Below are 17,837 nucleotides of genomic sequence, written 5' to 3'. Positions count from 1 at the left end.
GAGGTTGGGGACATAACTCAAGTGATAGAGCTCTTGTCCTAGCAAGCAAGCATGAGGCCCTGGGTTCAATTCCTAGTAGGAAGAAAACAAGAAAAGAAGAAAGAGTTATAGAGAGTGATGACACTCACTGGCTTGCCAACATGTCTGGCAATTCCCTCGATGACAAGGTTCTTCACACCTATGAAGGCCACAACGGAGTTTCCTCCCACAAATCAAAGGACATTTGTGCTCCTTATCCTAAAAGAAGAAATTTCTGTTTACTCATAAATAAAAAATATATGTGCACATATATACATATACATAAATATTCTCCATAAAGACAGGCTACAAAAAACAAAGTTCAACACATTTATGGATGGAATGATATTGGAGAACAGCTTCAAAATAACAGGAAGGGGGCTGGGAATGTGGTAGAGTGCTTGCCTAGCATGCATGAAACCCTGGGTTTGATTCCTCAGTACCACACACACAGAAAAAGCCAGAAGTGGCACTGTGGCTCAATTGGTAGAGGGTTAGCCTTGAGCAAAAGAAGCTCAAGGACAGTGCCCAAGCCCTGAGTTCAAGCCCAAGGGCTGGTAAAAACAAAAAATAAAAAACAAAAAACAATAAAAAGGAAGAGGGAAAAGGTAGGGATACAGAAGAGAAAAGATAAGCATGAATTGATCACTGCTGGAGCTAAATGTTGTGTAGATGTGATTTACTACATTGGTCTCTTTTTGTATATGTTTGAAACTGGTAAAAGTCTTTAGACCTTCAAATACTCATTTATCAGTCTCAGCATATAGCATAATTTCACCACTCTTCACTTTGTCAATGTAAACACTAAAAAAAAAAAAGATCATGTATATATAATGATCATGTATGTATACATACATATATACATATGCATTACCTAATTATGGATACTGTGCTATCTTATCTTGTTTGTACATATACACGTATATGCATATATGGTTATGTATATATACATGTGTTATCCTATCATATATACACATATATATATATATAATTTTTATATAGGTGTATGTATAAGAAACACAAGAAAACAGTATCAACAGTCAGGATGTGCTTCTTGATAGTGGTTTCATAGAAGTAAGTATCTCAAAAAAATGAAACTTGTCCCTTTAGAAAATGCCACAGTAAAAAAAAAAAAAAAAAAAAGAAAATGCCACAATAATTTTCTCCACCAAGTATATGAAGCCCAAAGCTCAAGTTGCTAAGTCCAGGTATTTGTTAACAAATAACTTCTTACAGAGGATGGTGTGTTCATATAGAATCCTTGGGCCTTGGGATAGTATGCAGGCTGCTGTTTTTCCTCTTTCTCTTCTTCCATACTGCCCCTAGATGCCACTGTCTGACTGCCTGACTTGGCTGAGGTTTAAAAAGACTCAGTCTCAACAACAACAAAAAAAGACTCAAGTCTCTCTGCTGAGGACAATGAGGTCACTCAGACTGTTAAACAGTGGCTCCTTCCACTGAGTTCTGTATCTGGGCCACACTTCAGATGGTCAAGTCTTTTGGATGAATGGAATCTGATACAGATTATATAATGGTAAGTCCACTTACCACACAGCATATCTCATTACATTTATGCCGTCCACATAACCGCTTCTTGTTACACCGCTTGTCACACATAAATGTAGCATCTGCTGTGGCCAATTAAAAAAAAAAAGAAAACAAACATGCAGAGGATGTAAACATTAATTCAATACACATGAATGACTACAGGCTGAAAAAATAAAATAACGTAAATACAAAAAGATGAAAATGCATATTAAAACATTATTGGGGTGGGAGGCATGGGCTCAGTTTGGTAGGATGCTGGCCAATGAACAAAAGCATCAGGTATCAAGTTTGAGTCCCAGTCTCAGACCAAAAAAAACAAAACATTTTTTAGGCCAATGGTAGAACAAGCACAAGGCTCTGAGTTCAGTCCCCAGTACCACATTAAAAAAAAACACACCAAGATTATAAAGTTTTGGGATGGGAATGTGGCTCAGTGGTAGAGTGCTTGCCTAGCATTCATGAAGTCCTAGGTTTGAGTCTTCAGTACCACATAAACAGAAAAAGTCAGAAGTGGTGCTGTGGCTCAAGTGGTAAAGTGTTAAGAGTTAAGCAAAAGAAGCTCAGGAACAGTGCCCAGGCCCTGAGTTCAAGCCCCAGGACTGGCAAAAATAAAAAATTAAAAGTTTCAACCTGTCATGTTGACAAAAAATTAGAAAAAAATCAAGACTGACTACTGTATGCTATGGATGAGGATATAGAGAAAAAGGTACACTCATTTAATATATGTATATGTTTACATATACTTTAAAAGTACATATGGACCTACCAAAAACTTAAGTGGGGGCTGGGACTGTACCTCAATGGTAGAGTCCCCGACTGGTCTTAAGTTTGATCCTCAGGACAAACAAATAACATCTTCCTCCCTGAAAATAATTTAAGTGGAAATTCCATTTTAAGGAATCTTTCACATATTTTAAACTGGGAGGCAGAAGGACCTAGAGATTAGTAGAGCAGTTGCCTACCAATATGTGAGGCCCTGAGTTTAATCAGCAGGAGAAAATTGGCTAATACAGCAAAGGCAACACAAGGGAAAAAATGTATAAATTTAATTGTATAAAATTAAAAGCTTTTGTGTATCAAAGGATACCATAAAGCAAGTGAAATGACAACCCACATAATAGAATATTTATAAATCTCATATCTCATAAGGGCTTAGGATCTAAGATAAAGAATACTATCACAAAGGACCAACACACTCAACTAAAAATTGTACAAAGGACTTGGAGAGATCTTTTTCCAAAGATGATATACACATGGCCATCAAGAACATGAAAAAATGTGCAGGATTATTCACTATAATCAAAAGGTAGAAACAACCCAAATACCCACCAACTAAATGAATAGACAAGTGAAATGTGGTACCTAGATAAGGCTGGGTGCAAGTGGCTCATGCCTGTAATCCTAGCTATTCAGGAAGCCGAGATCTGAGGATCATAGTTTGAAGCTATCCTGGGCAGGAAAACTGAGACTCTTATCTTCCAAAAAGCTAGAAGTGGAGCTGTGGCTCAAGTAGTAGAGCATTAGCCTTGAGCACAAAACCTCAGGGACAGGGCCCTGGGAACGGCATTTTAAAAAAAGGTCAGCTGGGCACTGGTGGCTTATGCCTGTAATCCTAGCTACTTAGGAGGCTCAGATCTGAGGATGGAGGTTTGGAGCCAGCCTAGACAGTAAAGTCCATTAATTACAGAAAAAGTCAGAAGTGGTGCTATGGTTCAAGTGGTAGAGTGCTAGCCTTGAGCAAAAGGAGCCCAGGTACAGTGCCCAAGTCCAGAGTTCAAGCCCCAGGACTGGTGGTTAAAAAAAAAAAAGTTCAGCCTCATTAGTCATTAGGGAACTGCAAAGCCAAACCTTATTTCACACTCACTTAGGAAGGCTTGATTTTTTTTAAACCCAGAAAATAAATTTGGTAAGGATGTGGAGAAATGAAAACCCTTATACATTTCTGATGGGAATGTAAAATGGAAAACAGTATGGCAGTTCTTCAGAAAATTAATACAGGGATGGGAATGTAGCTCAGTGGAAGAGCATGGTTTAACATGTTCAGAGGTAAAACAAAACAAGACATTAAGAAATAGCATAGGGCTGTGTCACGATGGTAGCTCACACTTATAATCTTAGCCACTCAGGAGGCTGAGATTTGGATGATTGTGGCTTAAAGCCAGCCTAGGCAGACAAAATTTGAGACACATCTCCAATTAACCAGGAAGAAGCTGAAAGTGGAAGTATGGCTCAAGGTGGTAGAACACTAGGTATTAGTGGAAAAAAGAAAAGAAAAACAAATCACAGAATCTAGCAATTCTATTTGTAGCTATGTACCCAAAGAAATGAAAATGTTTTCAAATAAAAACTTGTGTATAAAATTTCAAGCAGGATTATTTACTATAATCAAAAGGTAGAAACAACCCAAATACCCACCAACTAAATGAATAGACAAGTGAAATGTGGTACCTAGATAAAATGGAATATTCAGCCATAAAAAGGGAATTAGCTAGGTGCCTGTGGCTCATGCCTGTAATCCTAGTTCCTCAGGAGGCTGAGATCTGAGGACCTCTGTTCAAAGCGAGCCCAGCAGACAAATCTGTGAGACTTTTATCTCCAGTTAACCAGCAAACAACAGGAACTATAGGAGTTCCTCAAATGATAGAAAACCAGTTTTAAAATGTACGCATTATCCTGCCCATGTAACTGTAACTCCTCTGTACAGTATGTTCACAAATAAAATTAAATTAAATTAAAAAAAAAAACAAAAACCAGTTTTACATGAAAAAGATAAGCAACAGCATAGGCCCTGAGTTTAAGCCCTAGTACCAGCATGAAAAAAAAAAAAAAAAGAAGAAAGAAAATAAATGAAAACCAGATGTGGTGGTACACACCTGTAATCCCAGCACTCGGGAGGCTGAGGCAGGAGAATCATGAGTTGTCCAGGCCAGCCTGGTCTATACTGCAAGATTCTGTCTCAAAAATAAACAAAAATGAAAAGATTCAGAATCTCTCTAACCAATGCTTCTTTCTTCCTGATTCTAATAAAAGCTTTTATTTTGTACATGCTGCCTTCTAAAACCTTTCCAAAGAGGCTTTAAGGTGACTTAAACAAGACCATATGTGTTGGTTATCAAGATAAGGATAGCACCAGGATATAATAGAAATCACCATTAGGACTAGCTAGAGAAGAAACAATGTTCCAGGCCTCAAGGCTAAAAAGGCTGCCAGTTGTGTCTATATCTGAATTCAGCTCTTGATATCTAGCAGTTGAAACAAGCCTGAAGAGGGCCAAGTATCAGAGCTGGCATGTAAAAAGGTAACAGGTACAATTTGTTCCCCAACATTTTACTATAAAAACTTCAAATATATAAAAAAGTTGAAACAACTTTACAGTGAATGTCCAGATTCTACCTAGATTCTATCATTAACATAATTACTTTTCCCATGTATTTATCCATTCTTCTACCCACCCTACCAAGAAGTAAATAAGCCACTGACATGAGTATGCTTGGCTTAATTTATTAAAGCAAATTTTGCATTTTTAAAGCAAGTTTAGCAAAAGACTTCAGTGAATTTTTAGCAATTGAACTAGAATTCAATTTATGATTTTTCTCCCTGATAAAAAGTAGTACAATCTAAGGCACAAAATGTAAATTTATCTTAACTGAATTTCAACCAAAATGCAACTCAATTATCTATTAATATGCAGAACATCATTTTCATGCTAGGAGATTTACCCCACATCCCCTTTTCTTGTCATACCTTCACTTTTGAGACTGGTACATGGAAGCTCCTATAGAAGAAAGAAAAAGAAACAATATCTACTTTAGGAGCAATTGAAATAACAGCCTATAGAAAAATGACAACTAACACATTTATTCACCAGCTTTGCCTACATAAAGCTAACTCAATTATATTAATGTGCTTTATTCACAAACAGACCCTGATTTGTTTCTTTCTACAAACACAGTTCTGACAATCTTTATGATCTAGTTTCCAACCTCATAGATTATGAATCTCACAGAAAGAGGAGCTGCTAAAGATAAGCAAAGTGAAGACAAATATTTGTCTGGTCAGTGTGCAAATAGAAAAAGCTATAAAATGTAAATGTAAGAATTGAAAATAGAAGCTGGGCGCTGGTGGCTCATGCCTGTAATCCTAGCTACTCAGGAGGCTGAGATCTGAGGATCGCGGTTCAAAGCCAGCCTGGGCAGGAGAGACTGTGAGACTCCTATCTCCAATAAACCACCAGAAAATTGGAAGTGGCGCTGTAGCTCAAGTGGTAGAGCGCTCGCCTTGAGCTGAAGAGCTGAGGGACAGTGCCCAGGCCCAGAGTTCAAGCCCCACGACTGACAAAAAAAAAAAAAAAAAAGAATTGAAAATAGAGGCTAGGATGGTGACACATACCTAAGATCTCATCAGTTGGGAGGCAGAGGCAGAAGGATTATGGATTTGAGGCCAGACTGGGCTATATAGTGAGACCCTGTTTCAAAAACAAGAAAATTAGCTGGGGCTAGTGGCTCACACCTGCAATCCTAGCAACTCAGGAGACTGAGATCTGATGATTGTGGTTCAAAGCCAACCCAGGAAATAAAGTTCATGAGACTCTTATCTCCAATAAACCACCAGCAAACCAGAAATAGTACTATGGTTCAAAGTGGTAGAGTGATAGCCTTGAGCAAAAAGAGCTTAAGGACCCTGAGTTCAAGCTCCATAGCTAACAAAAATAAATAAATAAAAAATAAACAAGGGGCTGGAAATGTGGCTTAATGGTAGAGTGCTTGCCTTGCATGCATGAGGCCATGGGTTTGATTTCTCAGCACCACATAAGCAGAAAAAGCCAGAAGTGTTCTGTGGCTCAAATGGTAGAACGTTAGCCTTGAGCTGAAGAGCCAAGGGACAGCGCCCAGGCCCAGAGTTCAGGCCCCATGACCGGCAAAAAAAAAACAACAACAACAAAGCCGGGCGCTGGTGGCTCACGCCTGTAATCCTAGCTACTCAGGAGGCTGAGATCTGAGGATCACAGTTCAAAGCCAGCCAGGGCAGGAGAGACCGTGAGACTCCTATCTCCAATAAACCACCAGAAAACCGGAAGTGGCGCTGTAGCTCAAGTGGTAGAGCGCTCGCCTTGAGCTGAAGAGCTGAGGGACAGCGCCCAGGCCCAGAGTTCAAGCACCACGGCCAACCAAAAAAAAAAACAACAACAACAACAACAAAAACCCAGCCGGGTGCTGGTGGCTCATGCCTGTAATTCTAGCTACTCAGGAAGCTGAGAGCTGAGGATCCCAGTTCAAAGCCAGCCCAGGCAGGAAATTCCATGAGACTCTTATCTCCAATTAACTACCAGGAAACCAGAAGTAGTGCTGTGGCTCAAGTGGTAGAGTGTTGCCTTGAGCTGAAGAGCTGAGGGACAATACTCAGGCCCAGAGTTCAAGCCTCACAATGGGCCACCCCCCCAAAAAAAACCCCAAAACAAACAAACAAACAAAACCCCAAAATAAAAACAGATAACAAACTGCTGCCATTTAATGCAAGGGTAGGGCAAGTAGCTTTAAATGCCTGGCAAAAATGCTGAACTGCAAAAGTAGAATACAGCAAACTTTTTTATTTTTGCCAGTCCTGGGGCTTGAACTCACGGCTTGGGCACTGTCCCTGAGCTGCTTTTGCTCAAGGCTAGCATTCTACTTCTTGAGCCACAGCGCCACTTCTGGCTTTTTCTGTGTATGTGGTATAAGGCATCAAACCCGGGATTTCGTGCATGCTAGGCAAGCACTCTACCACTAAGCCACATTCCCAGCCCACAACAAACTTTTGGCCTTTTAAAAAACTGGTCTGAGAATGGGATTCTAACTTGATACCTGATGCTTTTTTTTTGTTGTTGTTGTTGGTCATGGGGTTTGAACTCTGGGCCTGAACGCTGTCCCTGAGCTCTTCAGCTCAAGGATAGCACTCTACCACTTGAGCCACTGTGCCACTTCTGGTTTTCTGAGTGGTTTACTGGAGAGAAGAATCTTACAGACTTTCCCGCCTGGCTGGCTTTGAACCACGATCCTCAAATCTCAGCCTCCTGAGTAGCTAGGATTACAGCTGTGGGCCACTGGTGCCTGGCTCATATCTGATGCTTTTGTTCATTGGCTGGTGCTCTACCAACTGAGCCACGCCTCCAGCCCTAAACTTTTGGACCTTTTAGTCTTAATACAGTTGTTTCATTATGTGTAAACAAATCAAAGGTTTATCATATGTTATTTGCTGAGACAGGATCCTGAATGTGTGGGGAGTAAATGAGTTATTTAGGGTAGTATAAGCTAACTAGCTGCCTATAATCTACATCTGAATTTGACTTTGATCTCATTTATAGAAACTAGCCCCCCCCACGTACATTTATATATATATGTACATATGTACTTAGTAAAAATGATCCCAATTTTAAAATAAGTGTAATGGAGTTAACAGAAAAGGCCTAAGAAGTTGAAGGTTCTTAGCTGGAAAGTAAGTGTTGTAGCTTAAAAAATGAGTTGACCCATTGCAGAGTGCTGGTAGCTCACACCTGTAATCCTAGCTACTCAGGAGGCTAAGATCTGAGAATAGAGATTCGAAACCAGTCCTGGCAGGAAAGTCTGTGATACTTATCTACAATAAACTACTCAGAAAAAGCTGGAAGTGGTTTGGGGCTCAAGTGGTAGAGCTCTAGTCTTGAGCAAAAGAAGCTAAGGGACAGCACCCAGACCCAGTGGTCAAGCACAGGACCAGGGGAAAAAAAAATTCCCCATTTGTGCTCCACAGATACAAAGCCCAACTGACATGAAACTGCTAATTCAAACAATGGACCATGCAGAGAAATTATATGCTGAAGTTACATCCCAGATATGGAGAAAGGCAGAGCCTTTCCTAAATTCCTGGTAATGAATCACCAATAAAACCTTACAATATAGCATTCATTGTCATGATATTGTAAAGTATAGCAAACACATTTCTCAAAGTTTTTCTATCAAATAAAGGAGGGGAAGCAGTTTTTTTTGTTGTTGTTGTTGTTTTGTTTTTGGTCAGTCATGGGGCTTGAACTCTGGGCCTGGGTACTGTCCCTGAGCTCAAGGGACAGCTCAAGGCTGATCTCTGAAGAGACTGGAAACTGAGACTGGCCATGTAGAAAGAAACCATGTTCAAACAATGGAGCTTCAATAAAACCTCTAAACCCACAGGCCTGGGTAAGCTTCTCTAGTTAGAAATACTCTGTGCATAGTTATACATTGTCACTAAGAAGTCTTGATTTTATAGGAAAGGACAAATGAAGCTCTGCCTCTGGTTCTTTTTTTTTTTTTTGGGTCCGGTTGTGGGGCCTGAACTCTGGGCCTGGGCGCTGTCCCTCAGCTCTTCAGCTCAAGGCTAGCACTCTGCCACTTGAGCCACAGCACCACTTCCAGCTTTTTTCTTTTTTTTGCTTATGTGGTGCTGAGGAATCGAACCCAGGGCCTCAGGCATGCAAGGCAAGCACTCTACCACTGAGCCACCTTCCCAGCCCATGAGCCACCTTCCCAGGCCGCCTCTGGTTCTTTCTAGGACTTTCCCCCACATGTTTCTTCTCTTAGCTGATTTTAATTTGTTTCCTTCCTCATAATAAAATGCAACCATAGTCAGGCATTGGTGGCTCTCACATGTCATCCTGGCTACTCAGAGAGCTGAGATCTGAGACTTTTGGTTTGAAGCTAGCCCAGTTAGACAAACCTGAGAGACCTTCATTTCCAACTAACCAGCAAAAAGCCAGAAATGGAGCTGTGGGGCTCAAGTAGTAGTGCTCCAGCCTTGAGTTAAAGAAATAAAAAAGCAAGAAGCCCTGGGTGTAAGGTCAGTTCTGACACAAAAATAAAGTAAAATAAAATAATGCAAATCATGACTATGTAAGGTTTCAGTGAGCTTAGTGAGCCCATCTACTAAATTATCAAGCCATGAAAACACTTGCTTGCAGTTGTTATCATATGTAAGTTGGTATCAGAGGTAAGAGGTCATATGGACTGTTCTAATTATCCACAGTCTTATAGTGGGTGTCAAGAAATAAGGACAGTCTTGTGAACTGAATACCTCTATCTTTGAGCCTTGAAAGCTGCAAACCCCCATCTCTGTCCTACAACTGGTTCATAGTAGGTTTAAGTATCCACATACATTGGGTGGATTCAATGACTCATACGTTAATAATAAAACTGATATTATATTGGTTCCTTCCCTTCCCTAATTACTATTTAAAAAGCCAGTGACAATTATAGCATAATTTATGATTTACCTTTGTTCTGAAAGAGCATCTGCAGGAAATAACCGATGTGCGAGAGCATGGTCCACAGTCTCCTTCATGGCAGAGCTTTTCACAGGTATGAATGAAATCTTTAATAAAAATGAAAAGAACTAATAATGAAAACTGCCACTACTCATTTTTACACTGGCAAATTCACTAGCCATTCTGGTCTTCCATTTCTGCTCCATGAAACTCTATTCAGAGTTGAGGAAGAGAATGTAGTGATTGCTTCTTCTCCTATCTTCTCTCTCTCTCTCTCTCTCTTTTTTTTTTTTGGCTAGTCCTGGAGCTTGAACTCAGGGTCTGGGCACTGTCCCTGAGCTTCTTTGCTCAAGGCTAACACTCTCACTTGAGCCACAGCATCACTTCCAGCTTGTTCTGTTTATGTGGTACTGAGGAATTGAATCTAGGGCTTCATGCATGCTAGGCAAGCACTCTACTACTGAGCCACATTCCCAGCCTCCCTGCGTTTACCAGGCCCCTCCCGCTCCCCCATCTTCTCTATCCAGCAGGATGGGCCTTTACAGCCTGATTATTCCATTAGTCACAGGAATATGCTTTGGCATCATGTTGCTTTGTTTAAGAATAGATCTTTTGACCTTTTCTAGGCCTCCATTCTCCAGATTAGACTCAGATCTCCTAAAATTATATTTAAGGATGACATCACTGAAATTCTCTTAACTCAGAAATTTATTTAGGGATAACTCTGAAGTTATGATCCATATTAGGTTAAGAACAAGTCTCTTTCAAGGACCCTTTAGGGATCACTTAGTCTTTTTGTCAGTTGTGGGGCTTGAACTCAAGGCGTGGGCACTGTATCTGAGCTCTTTTGCTCAAAGCTAGTGCTGTACCACTTTGAGCCACAGCTCCCCTTCTGGTTTTCTGGTGGTTAATTGGAGGTAAGACTCTCACAGGCTTTCCTGCCTAGGCTGGCTTTGAACCACGATCCTCAGATCTCAAACTTCTGAGTGGCTAGGATTACATATGCCTAAGCCACCAGCACCCGGCTCACTTAAGTCTTTTTCTTATGAATACTATTGTTGCATTCTTTCCATCCTTTAACTTTCAGGCTCATTGTATCATTAACTCTACTGTCTGTTTCCTGAAGATAACAGGTAATTCAGTTTGGTGCTTTGTTTTGAAATCCAGTCTAAACTGCTTTTGCTTAACACATTCACATTTAATATTATTACTGACATAGCTGGATCTATGTCTGCTGTTTTAATTTCTGTGCATTATCAGTCTCTTTTGTTATTCTTTTCCTCCTTTACTGCTTTCTTTTATATTAAATCAGCATTTTGTATATATATCGTATCATTTTTATTCCTTTAATAATATTTGTCATTAGAGTTTTAAAAATCTGTTTCTTTTTCTTTTTTGCTGGTCCTGGGGCTTAAACTCTGGGCCAGGGCACTGTTCCTGAGCTCCTTTTCCTTAAGACTAGCACTCTACCACTTGAGCCACAATGCCACTTCCAGTTTTTTTCTGTGACTAATTGGAAATAAGTCTCATGGACTTTCCTGCCTGGGCTGGCTTCAAACTGTGATCCTCAGATCTCAGCCATCTAAGTAGCTAGAATTACAGGTGTGAGTTGCTGGCACTTGGCTTAAACGGTTTTCTTTTCCTTTCTTTGTGTGTGTGTGTGTGTGTATGTGTGTGTGTGTCTGTTTTATTTTGAGCTCGACTACTGAACATTTTCACCCTTTTCCCCTTGAGTTTGAACTCTTTTCTTTATTTTTTTTGCAGTTACAGGTGTGAGTTGCTGGCACTTGGCTTAAACTGTTTTCTTTTCCGTGTGTGTGTGTGTGTGTGTGTGTGTGTGTGTGTGTGTGTGTGTGTGTGTGTGTGTGTGTGTGTGTGTGTGTGTGTGTGTGTGTGTGTGTGTGTGCTTGCTTAAACTGTTTTCTTTTCCGTGTGTGTGTGTGTGTGTGTGTGTGTGTCTGTTTTATTTTGAGCTCGACTACTGAACATTTTCACCCTTTTTCCCTTGAGTTTGAACTCTTTTCTTTATTTTTTGCAGTTGTGGGGCTTGAATTTGGGGTCTGGGTGTGGTCCCTGAGCAATTATGGTCAAGACTTAGTGCTATACCACTCTGAGCCCCAGTATCACTGCTGATTTTTGAGTGGTTAATTGGAATCTCACAGGGACCTCTCTCACAGGGACCTCTCTGCCCACACTAGCGTCAAACCGTGATCCTCAGATCTTAGCTTCCTGAGTAGCAAGGATTACAGGTGTGAGCCATCAGCACCTAGCTGAACTATTTTCTTTCTTTCTCTCTCTCTCTCTTTTTTTTTTTTGGGTCCGGTCGTGGAGCCTGAACTCTGGGCCTGGGCGCTGTCCCTCAGCTCTTCAGATCAAGGCTAGTGCTCTAACACTTGAGCCACAATGCCACTTCTGGCTTTTTTTCTTTTTGCTTATGTGGTGCTGGGGAATTGAACCCAGGGCCTCATGCCTGCAAGGCAAGTGCTCTAACACTGAGCCACCTTCCAAGCCCTGAACTATTTTCTTAATGGTTGTTCTAAGGTGTATCATAATCACCTTATCAGAATTAACTTCAGATTTAATTCAAGGAAGATATAAAAGCTTTACTTCTATATAACTATTCTTCTTCTTCCCCTGCTTTGTGTTATTCTCTTGGCCTATGACCAAACACTACATTGTTCTTGTGGGTTGGGGTCACCATTTGGAACCATTTCCCAATATAAGTTTGATCCACCTACTTTGTGCTATTATAAAACGTATTTCTATGTTAGAAGCCTAACAAGCCTTATATTGTATACGAAGGCTGTTTTTCTATACAGTCACTTTTTTGGTGGTTGTTGTTGAGTTATAGGGCTTGAACTCTTGGCCTGGGTGCTGTCCCTGAGCCCTTCAGTTCAAGGCAAGCATCTACCACTTGAGCCACAGCACCATTTCCAGTTTTCTGGTGGTTAATTGGAGGTAAGAGTCTCATGGACTTTCCTGCCCCGGCTAGCTTTGAATCAGGATCCTCAGATCTCAGCCTCCTGAGTAGTTAGGATTACAGGCGTGAGCCACTGGTGCCCAGCTTATACAGTCACTTTTAAAGTCAAGGAGGATAACATTTTTTTTTAAATCCTTTATTTTATTTTATTTTTTTGCCAGTCCTGGGGTGGAACTCAAGTCCCTTGAACTCTGAGCTTTTTTTTTAACTCAAGGCTAGCACTCTACCACTTAAGCCACAGCGTAACTTGCTTCTTTTTCTGTTTATGTGGTACTGAGAAATCAAACCCAGGGAATCAGGTATACTAAGAACTCTACCAACTAAGCCACATTCCCAGCCCTTGCCATTCTTTTTAATCTTACAATTACTTTTCTAGTACTTTGTATATTTTCATGTGGTTTGGAATTTCTATTTGTGTTTACTTGCTTTTAGGCTGCTAGCAATAAATTCTGTTTGGTCTATATTTTTGGTAGTTAATTGAAGAACAAAGAGTTTCACAGACTCCTGCACAGGCAGGCTTTCAACTATGATCCTCAGATCTCACTCCTGAGGAGGATTACAGGCATAAGCCACTGGCATCCAGAACTATCTTTATTTTTATTTTTTTGCCAGTCCTGGGGCTTAACTCAGGGCCTGGGCACTGTCCCTGAGCGTCTTTTACTAAAGGCTATCACCCTACCACTTGAACCACAGTGCCACTTCTGGCCTTTTCTGTTTATGTGGTACCAAGGAATTGAACCCAGGACTTCATGTAAGCCATAGGCAAACACTCTACCACTAAGCCACATTCCAGCCCTCTATTTTTTTTGTCAGTTATGGGACTTGAACTCTGGGCCTGGATGCTGTCCCTCAGCTCTTCAGCTCAAGGAGAGCGCTCTATCACTTGAGCCACACACAACTTCCAATTTTCTGAGTGGTTTATTGGAGATAAGAGTCTCACAGACTTTCCTGCCTTGGCTGGCTTTGAACCGCGATCCTCAGATTTCAGTCTTCTGAGTAACTAGGATTATACCAGCTCCTGGCTTCTATTTTTATTTTTGAAAGTGTTAGATCTAAGATTCTTGGCTTTCTTTAAGTGTCAGTACTATGAGTGTTGCTCCATTAACTTCTGCTTGTGAGGTGTTTTCTATTGTTTCTGACAAGAAACCCACTGCTAAGATCCCTTACGTGCAATAAGACATTTTTTTCTTGCTTCTGTTAAGACTTTTTTCCTTGTCTTTAACATTCAGGTTTTTGGTGGTGTTGTTGCTGGTTTTTTTTTTTTTTTTTCTGTTTAGAATATTTGTGTGTAGATCTGTTTATATTTATCCTCTTTGGAGTTGGATGACTCTCCTGACATACAGTATTTCTTTGTTGTTGTTGGTCATGGGGCTTGAACTCTGGGCCTGAATGCTGTTCTTCAGCTCAAAGCTGGCGCTCTACCACTTGAGCCACTTCTGGTTTTCTGAGTGGTTTTATTAGAGATAAGAGTCTCACAGACTCATGGACTTTCCTGCCTGGTCTGGCTTTGAATCGCAATCCTCAGATCTCAGCCTCCTGAGTAGCTAGGATTACAGGTGTGAGCCACAGGCTCAAGATTTTTAAATAAATCTGAATGCTTTGATTTGTTATCTGGTTTTGTCCAGCCCCTGCGTCTGTTACTAACAGTTACCTGCAACTCAGCAGAGGATTTCCGGGCATTCAATCTACATGAAATTCTTACCAAATTCATCCATGTTCTTTATGAAAAGAACTCTTCTTGATTTAGAAGATATCTGATCTCCATTTCAAATATCCATTTTTGTGGCAGACAGAACCAAGAGGAAATGGACTAAACACAACTAAACATATTAAAACACTAGAGAATTTCTCTTCTATACACACTGTTTTAAAGTCACTATTTTAACTGATCCTGTTAATACTTAAAAGAAACATTAAATTTTTTAAAAATAAATGGAAACCAAAGCTGCCTGGCTCTAGCAAAAGAGACACATGATTAGTTTGATCTGTTGCTGACTTTCTTTTTCCCAATTAATTTACACATTCACAAGACATTGTCAAGTCACTATAAAACCACCTATGTAGTTGGGCGCCTGTGGCTCACGCCTGTAATCCTAGCTACTCAGGAGGCTGAGATCTGAGGATCATGGTTCAAAGCCAGCCAGGGCAGGAAAGTCTGTGAGACTCTTATCTCTAATTAAAAAATCACTAGAAAACCGGAAGTGGCACTGTGGCTCAAGCGGTAGAGCACTCTTCTTGAGCTGAAGAGCACAGGGACAGCATCCAAGCCCAGAGTTCAAGCCCCACAATTGAACAAAAAAAAACAAACAAAAAACAAAAACCACCTATGTACATTCTTCAAAGACAGAGTCACAAAGGTTCAGCTGGAAACTCATAGGCCTAATTCTAGTAAACCTTTTCTGGTTACTATATCCAAATAACTGGAAATCACAAATTAGAAGGGGAAACACTAAATATTGGCAAACAAGTACACAAAAAGTATTACCAAGGGGTTGGAAGGGTGGCTCAGTTGGTAGAGTACCAGCCAATGAGCAAGCATTAGGTACCAAGTTCAAGACCCAGTTCACAACAACAAAAAAACTCAAAAAGAAAAAAAAGTATTGGCAAGTAAAAACAACAAAAAGCTCAACAATCATTAAAAAAAAAAATTCAAAGTACATACTGGTATGGGGAAAAGCAGCCTGAGACACCTCAGGAGGCCCCGAGACCACCAGTGTATTTAGGGTAAGAGGAATGTGAAAATGACAAATCTGAGACCATAGGTAGAGAATTTCTGAACCATGTTCATCCAAAATTATGCTCATCAAAAGAGTTTATTCTCAGCTACATGGAAAATTCACCTATAGAGAATGACATTCTTTGAATGGTCTAACTGGCTGAAATTTTATTTTATTAGAACCTTTATAGTTCTCAAAAATCCCACCCAATTGTTTTTGCATGTTCCTATTATAGAAAAAAGCATTTAAACACTTGCTGAACTCTGGATTAGTAAAAGTTTAGAGGGTGATACAACAGAGTAGGCTGATAAGAGACATAATTCTCCTGAGGCATAGCATCCTACAGTTACCAAGTTGATAATAAATAAAATACCTGAATTGGAGAGATGTCATTTTCCCAAGAATGTTTCGAGGAGGAAAAGTACCCACACAAATTCAATAACAATATTTACAAGAACCCCCTATCCTATAAGTGAATCTTAATACTCCTTTGTGAGTGTGTCACTGCTGCTAAGCATTTACATGAATATTTTTAAAGCCATTTTATGCTGACTAGTTACCTGAAGAACCACAAGGCAGAGGCTTGCCACACACTTTTCCACATGAGGGAACAGGATCCATGCATGTTTTCCGACCACTGCTTCCAAGTTCTAGCAATTGGCTGAGAGGAGTCTGGCCACAAGGGCAGCAGCGCACTAGATGGGGAAGCCGTGCACAAGGCTGACAAGGCTGAGGGTGGCACACTTGAGAACAGGTATGGCTTCCACATTTCAAATCCCTATTAAGAAAAACAAGACTATTAAATAACTGTTGTGTTTTTAAAAAGCTGCATTCTAACTGAGGAAAATGTAAAAACCTTACTTGCCACATATCTTTAAACAGCCGAAGTCTCCAAATCCATCAGATTTTCCTATGTCTGTTCCACATAATACATCTCGGGAGGTGCTGCCGCAATAGCATACTAGAAGAGACAATTACAAAACAACACATTAGGGCTGGGAAGGTGGCTCAGTGGTAGAGCGCTCGCCTTGCATGCTCAAAGCCTTGGGTTCGAGTCCTCAGCACCACATAAGCAAAAAGAAAAAAGCCGGAAGTGGCGTTGTGGCTCAAGTGGTAGAGCGCTAGCCTTGAGGTGAAGAGCTGAGGGACAGCGCCCAGGCCCAGAGTTCAGGCCCCATGACTGGACCCAAAAAAACAAAAAAAAACAAAACAACAGATTAGTAGCCTGAATGTGTTCGTGAAATACTCCTGACAATCTATAAGATGACACAAAATGCTCTTTGGTCAAGTGGTGATCAGACGATGCAGAAATTAATGTGATTTATACACATGAAGTTTTACACAGGAATAAAAAGGACTATTTACCAATATCTCATTATGCCAATGCAGCATATCCCAAGAACACGTTACTGTGAACACCTCTAGACTAAGAGGATACTATCTGGTTCCTAAGCCCATGATGGACACCATGGATTGTGTGGTACTTGAACTCAGGGCATGAGCACTGTCCCTGTGGCTTTTCATTTGCAATGCAATTCACATACCATGTAATTCCAGAAGTCCCCAAGCATTGCTTACCCTGGTTCAATATGATCCGGCAAGGCTGGCATTGACCCCCATGGCACAGCTCTGCACAGTGGTGTTGACCACAGTTCAAAATATTCTCACATGGGTTAGAACAGTGGACTGAGATAGCCTGGCCACAGCGGACTGTGTGTCTATAGAAAGTAGATATAAATATGTCAGTCTAAAATTCCTGCTGGACGCCGGTGGCTCACACCTGTAATCCTTGCTACTCAGGAGGCTGAGATCTGAGGATTGCAGTTACAAGCCAGCCTAGGCAGGAACATCTGTGAGACTTTTCAATTAACTACCAGAAAACCGGAAGTAGCACTGTGGTCGGGCACTAGCGTTGAGCCAAAAAGCTTAGGGACAATACCCAGGCCCTGAGTTCAAGCCCACCACCTGCCCTTCCAACACCCACCCCCCAACCAAAAAAAAAAAAATTCCTGTCACCTTGATATTTCATCTGAATTTGATAGTTTTTTTTTTTCCCTCCCATCCTGGGCTTAAATCCAGGGCCTGGGCACTGTCCCTGAGCTTTTTTTTATTCAAGGCTAGCACTCTACCACTTGAGCCACAGTGCCACTTTTGGACTTTTTTGTTTATATGGTACTGAGGAATTAAATCCAGGGCTTCATGCATGCTAGGCAAGCGCTCTGCCACTAAGTCACATTCCCAGCCCCTGAATTAGGTAATCTTACAACTTTACTGTGCATAGAACTTCACCAATTATAAGATTGCAAAAGAGAATCAAGGATTACAA

At 40.7% G+C, this 17,837-nt stretch overlaps 1 protein-coding gene across 2 annotated transcripts in view; it reads right to left on the bottom strand.

Moving 5' to 3' along the window:
- Window positions 1-17,837, bottom strand: part of Nfx1 (nuclear transcription factor, X-box binding 1) — a 54,559-nt gene that overhangs the window by 14,966 nt on the left and 21,756 nt on the right. The window contains exons 7-13 of one of the 2 annotated variants that reach the window (XM_042697822.1): window positions 17,090-17,229; window positions 16,373-16,472; window positions 16,072-16,289; window positions 9,824-9,921; window positions 5,311-5,341; window positions 1,567-1,646; window positions 129-237 (exon numbers count right to left, since the gene is read on the bottom strand). In XM_042697822.1, coding sequence (XP_042553756.1) covers window positions 129-237; window positions 1,567-1,646; window positions 5,311-5,341; window positions 9,824-9,921; window positions 16,072-16,289; window positions 16,373-16,472; window positions 17,090-17,229 — 776 coding nt within the window. Of the gene's footprint in view, window positions 1-128; window positions 238-1,566; window positions 1,650-5,310; window positions 5,342-9,823; window positions 9,922-16,071; window positions 16,290-16,372; window positions 16,473-17,089; window positions 17,230-17,837 lie in introns of both variants that reach the window. The other variant, XM_042697813.1, reaches the window with a different exon arrangement.

Source organism: Dipodomys spectabilis, unplaced genomic scaffold (genome assembly GCF_019054845.1).
Source record: "Dipodomys spectabilis isolate Male_0828 unplaced genomic scaffold, ASM1905484v1 ptg000006l, whole genome shotgun sequence".
Classification (NCBI taxonomy): domain Eukaryota; kingdom Metazoa; phylum Chordata; class Mammalia; order Rodentia; family Heteromyidae; genus Dipodomys; species Dipodomys spectabilis.
The sequence above is the reverse complement of the archived record's forward strand: the minus strand, read 5'-3'. Positions and strand labels throughout refer to the sequence as shown.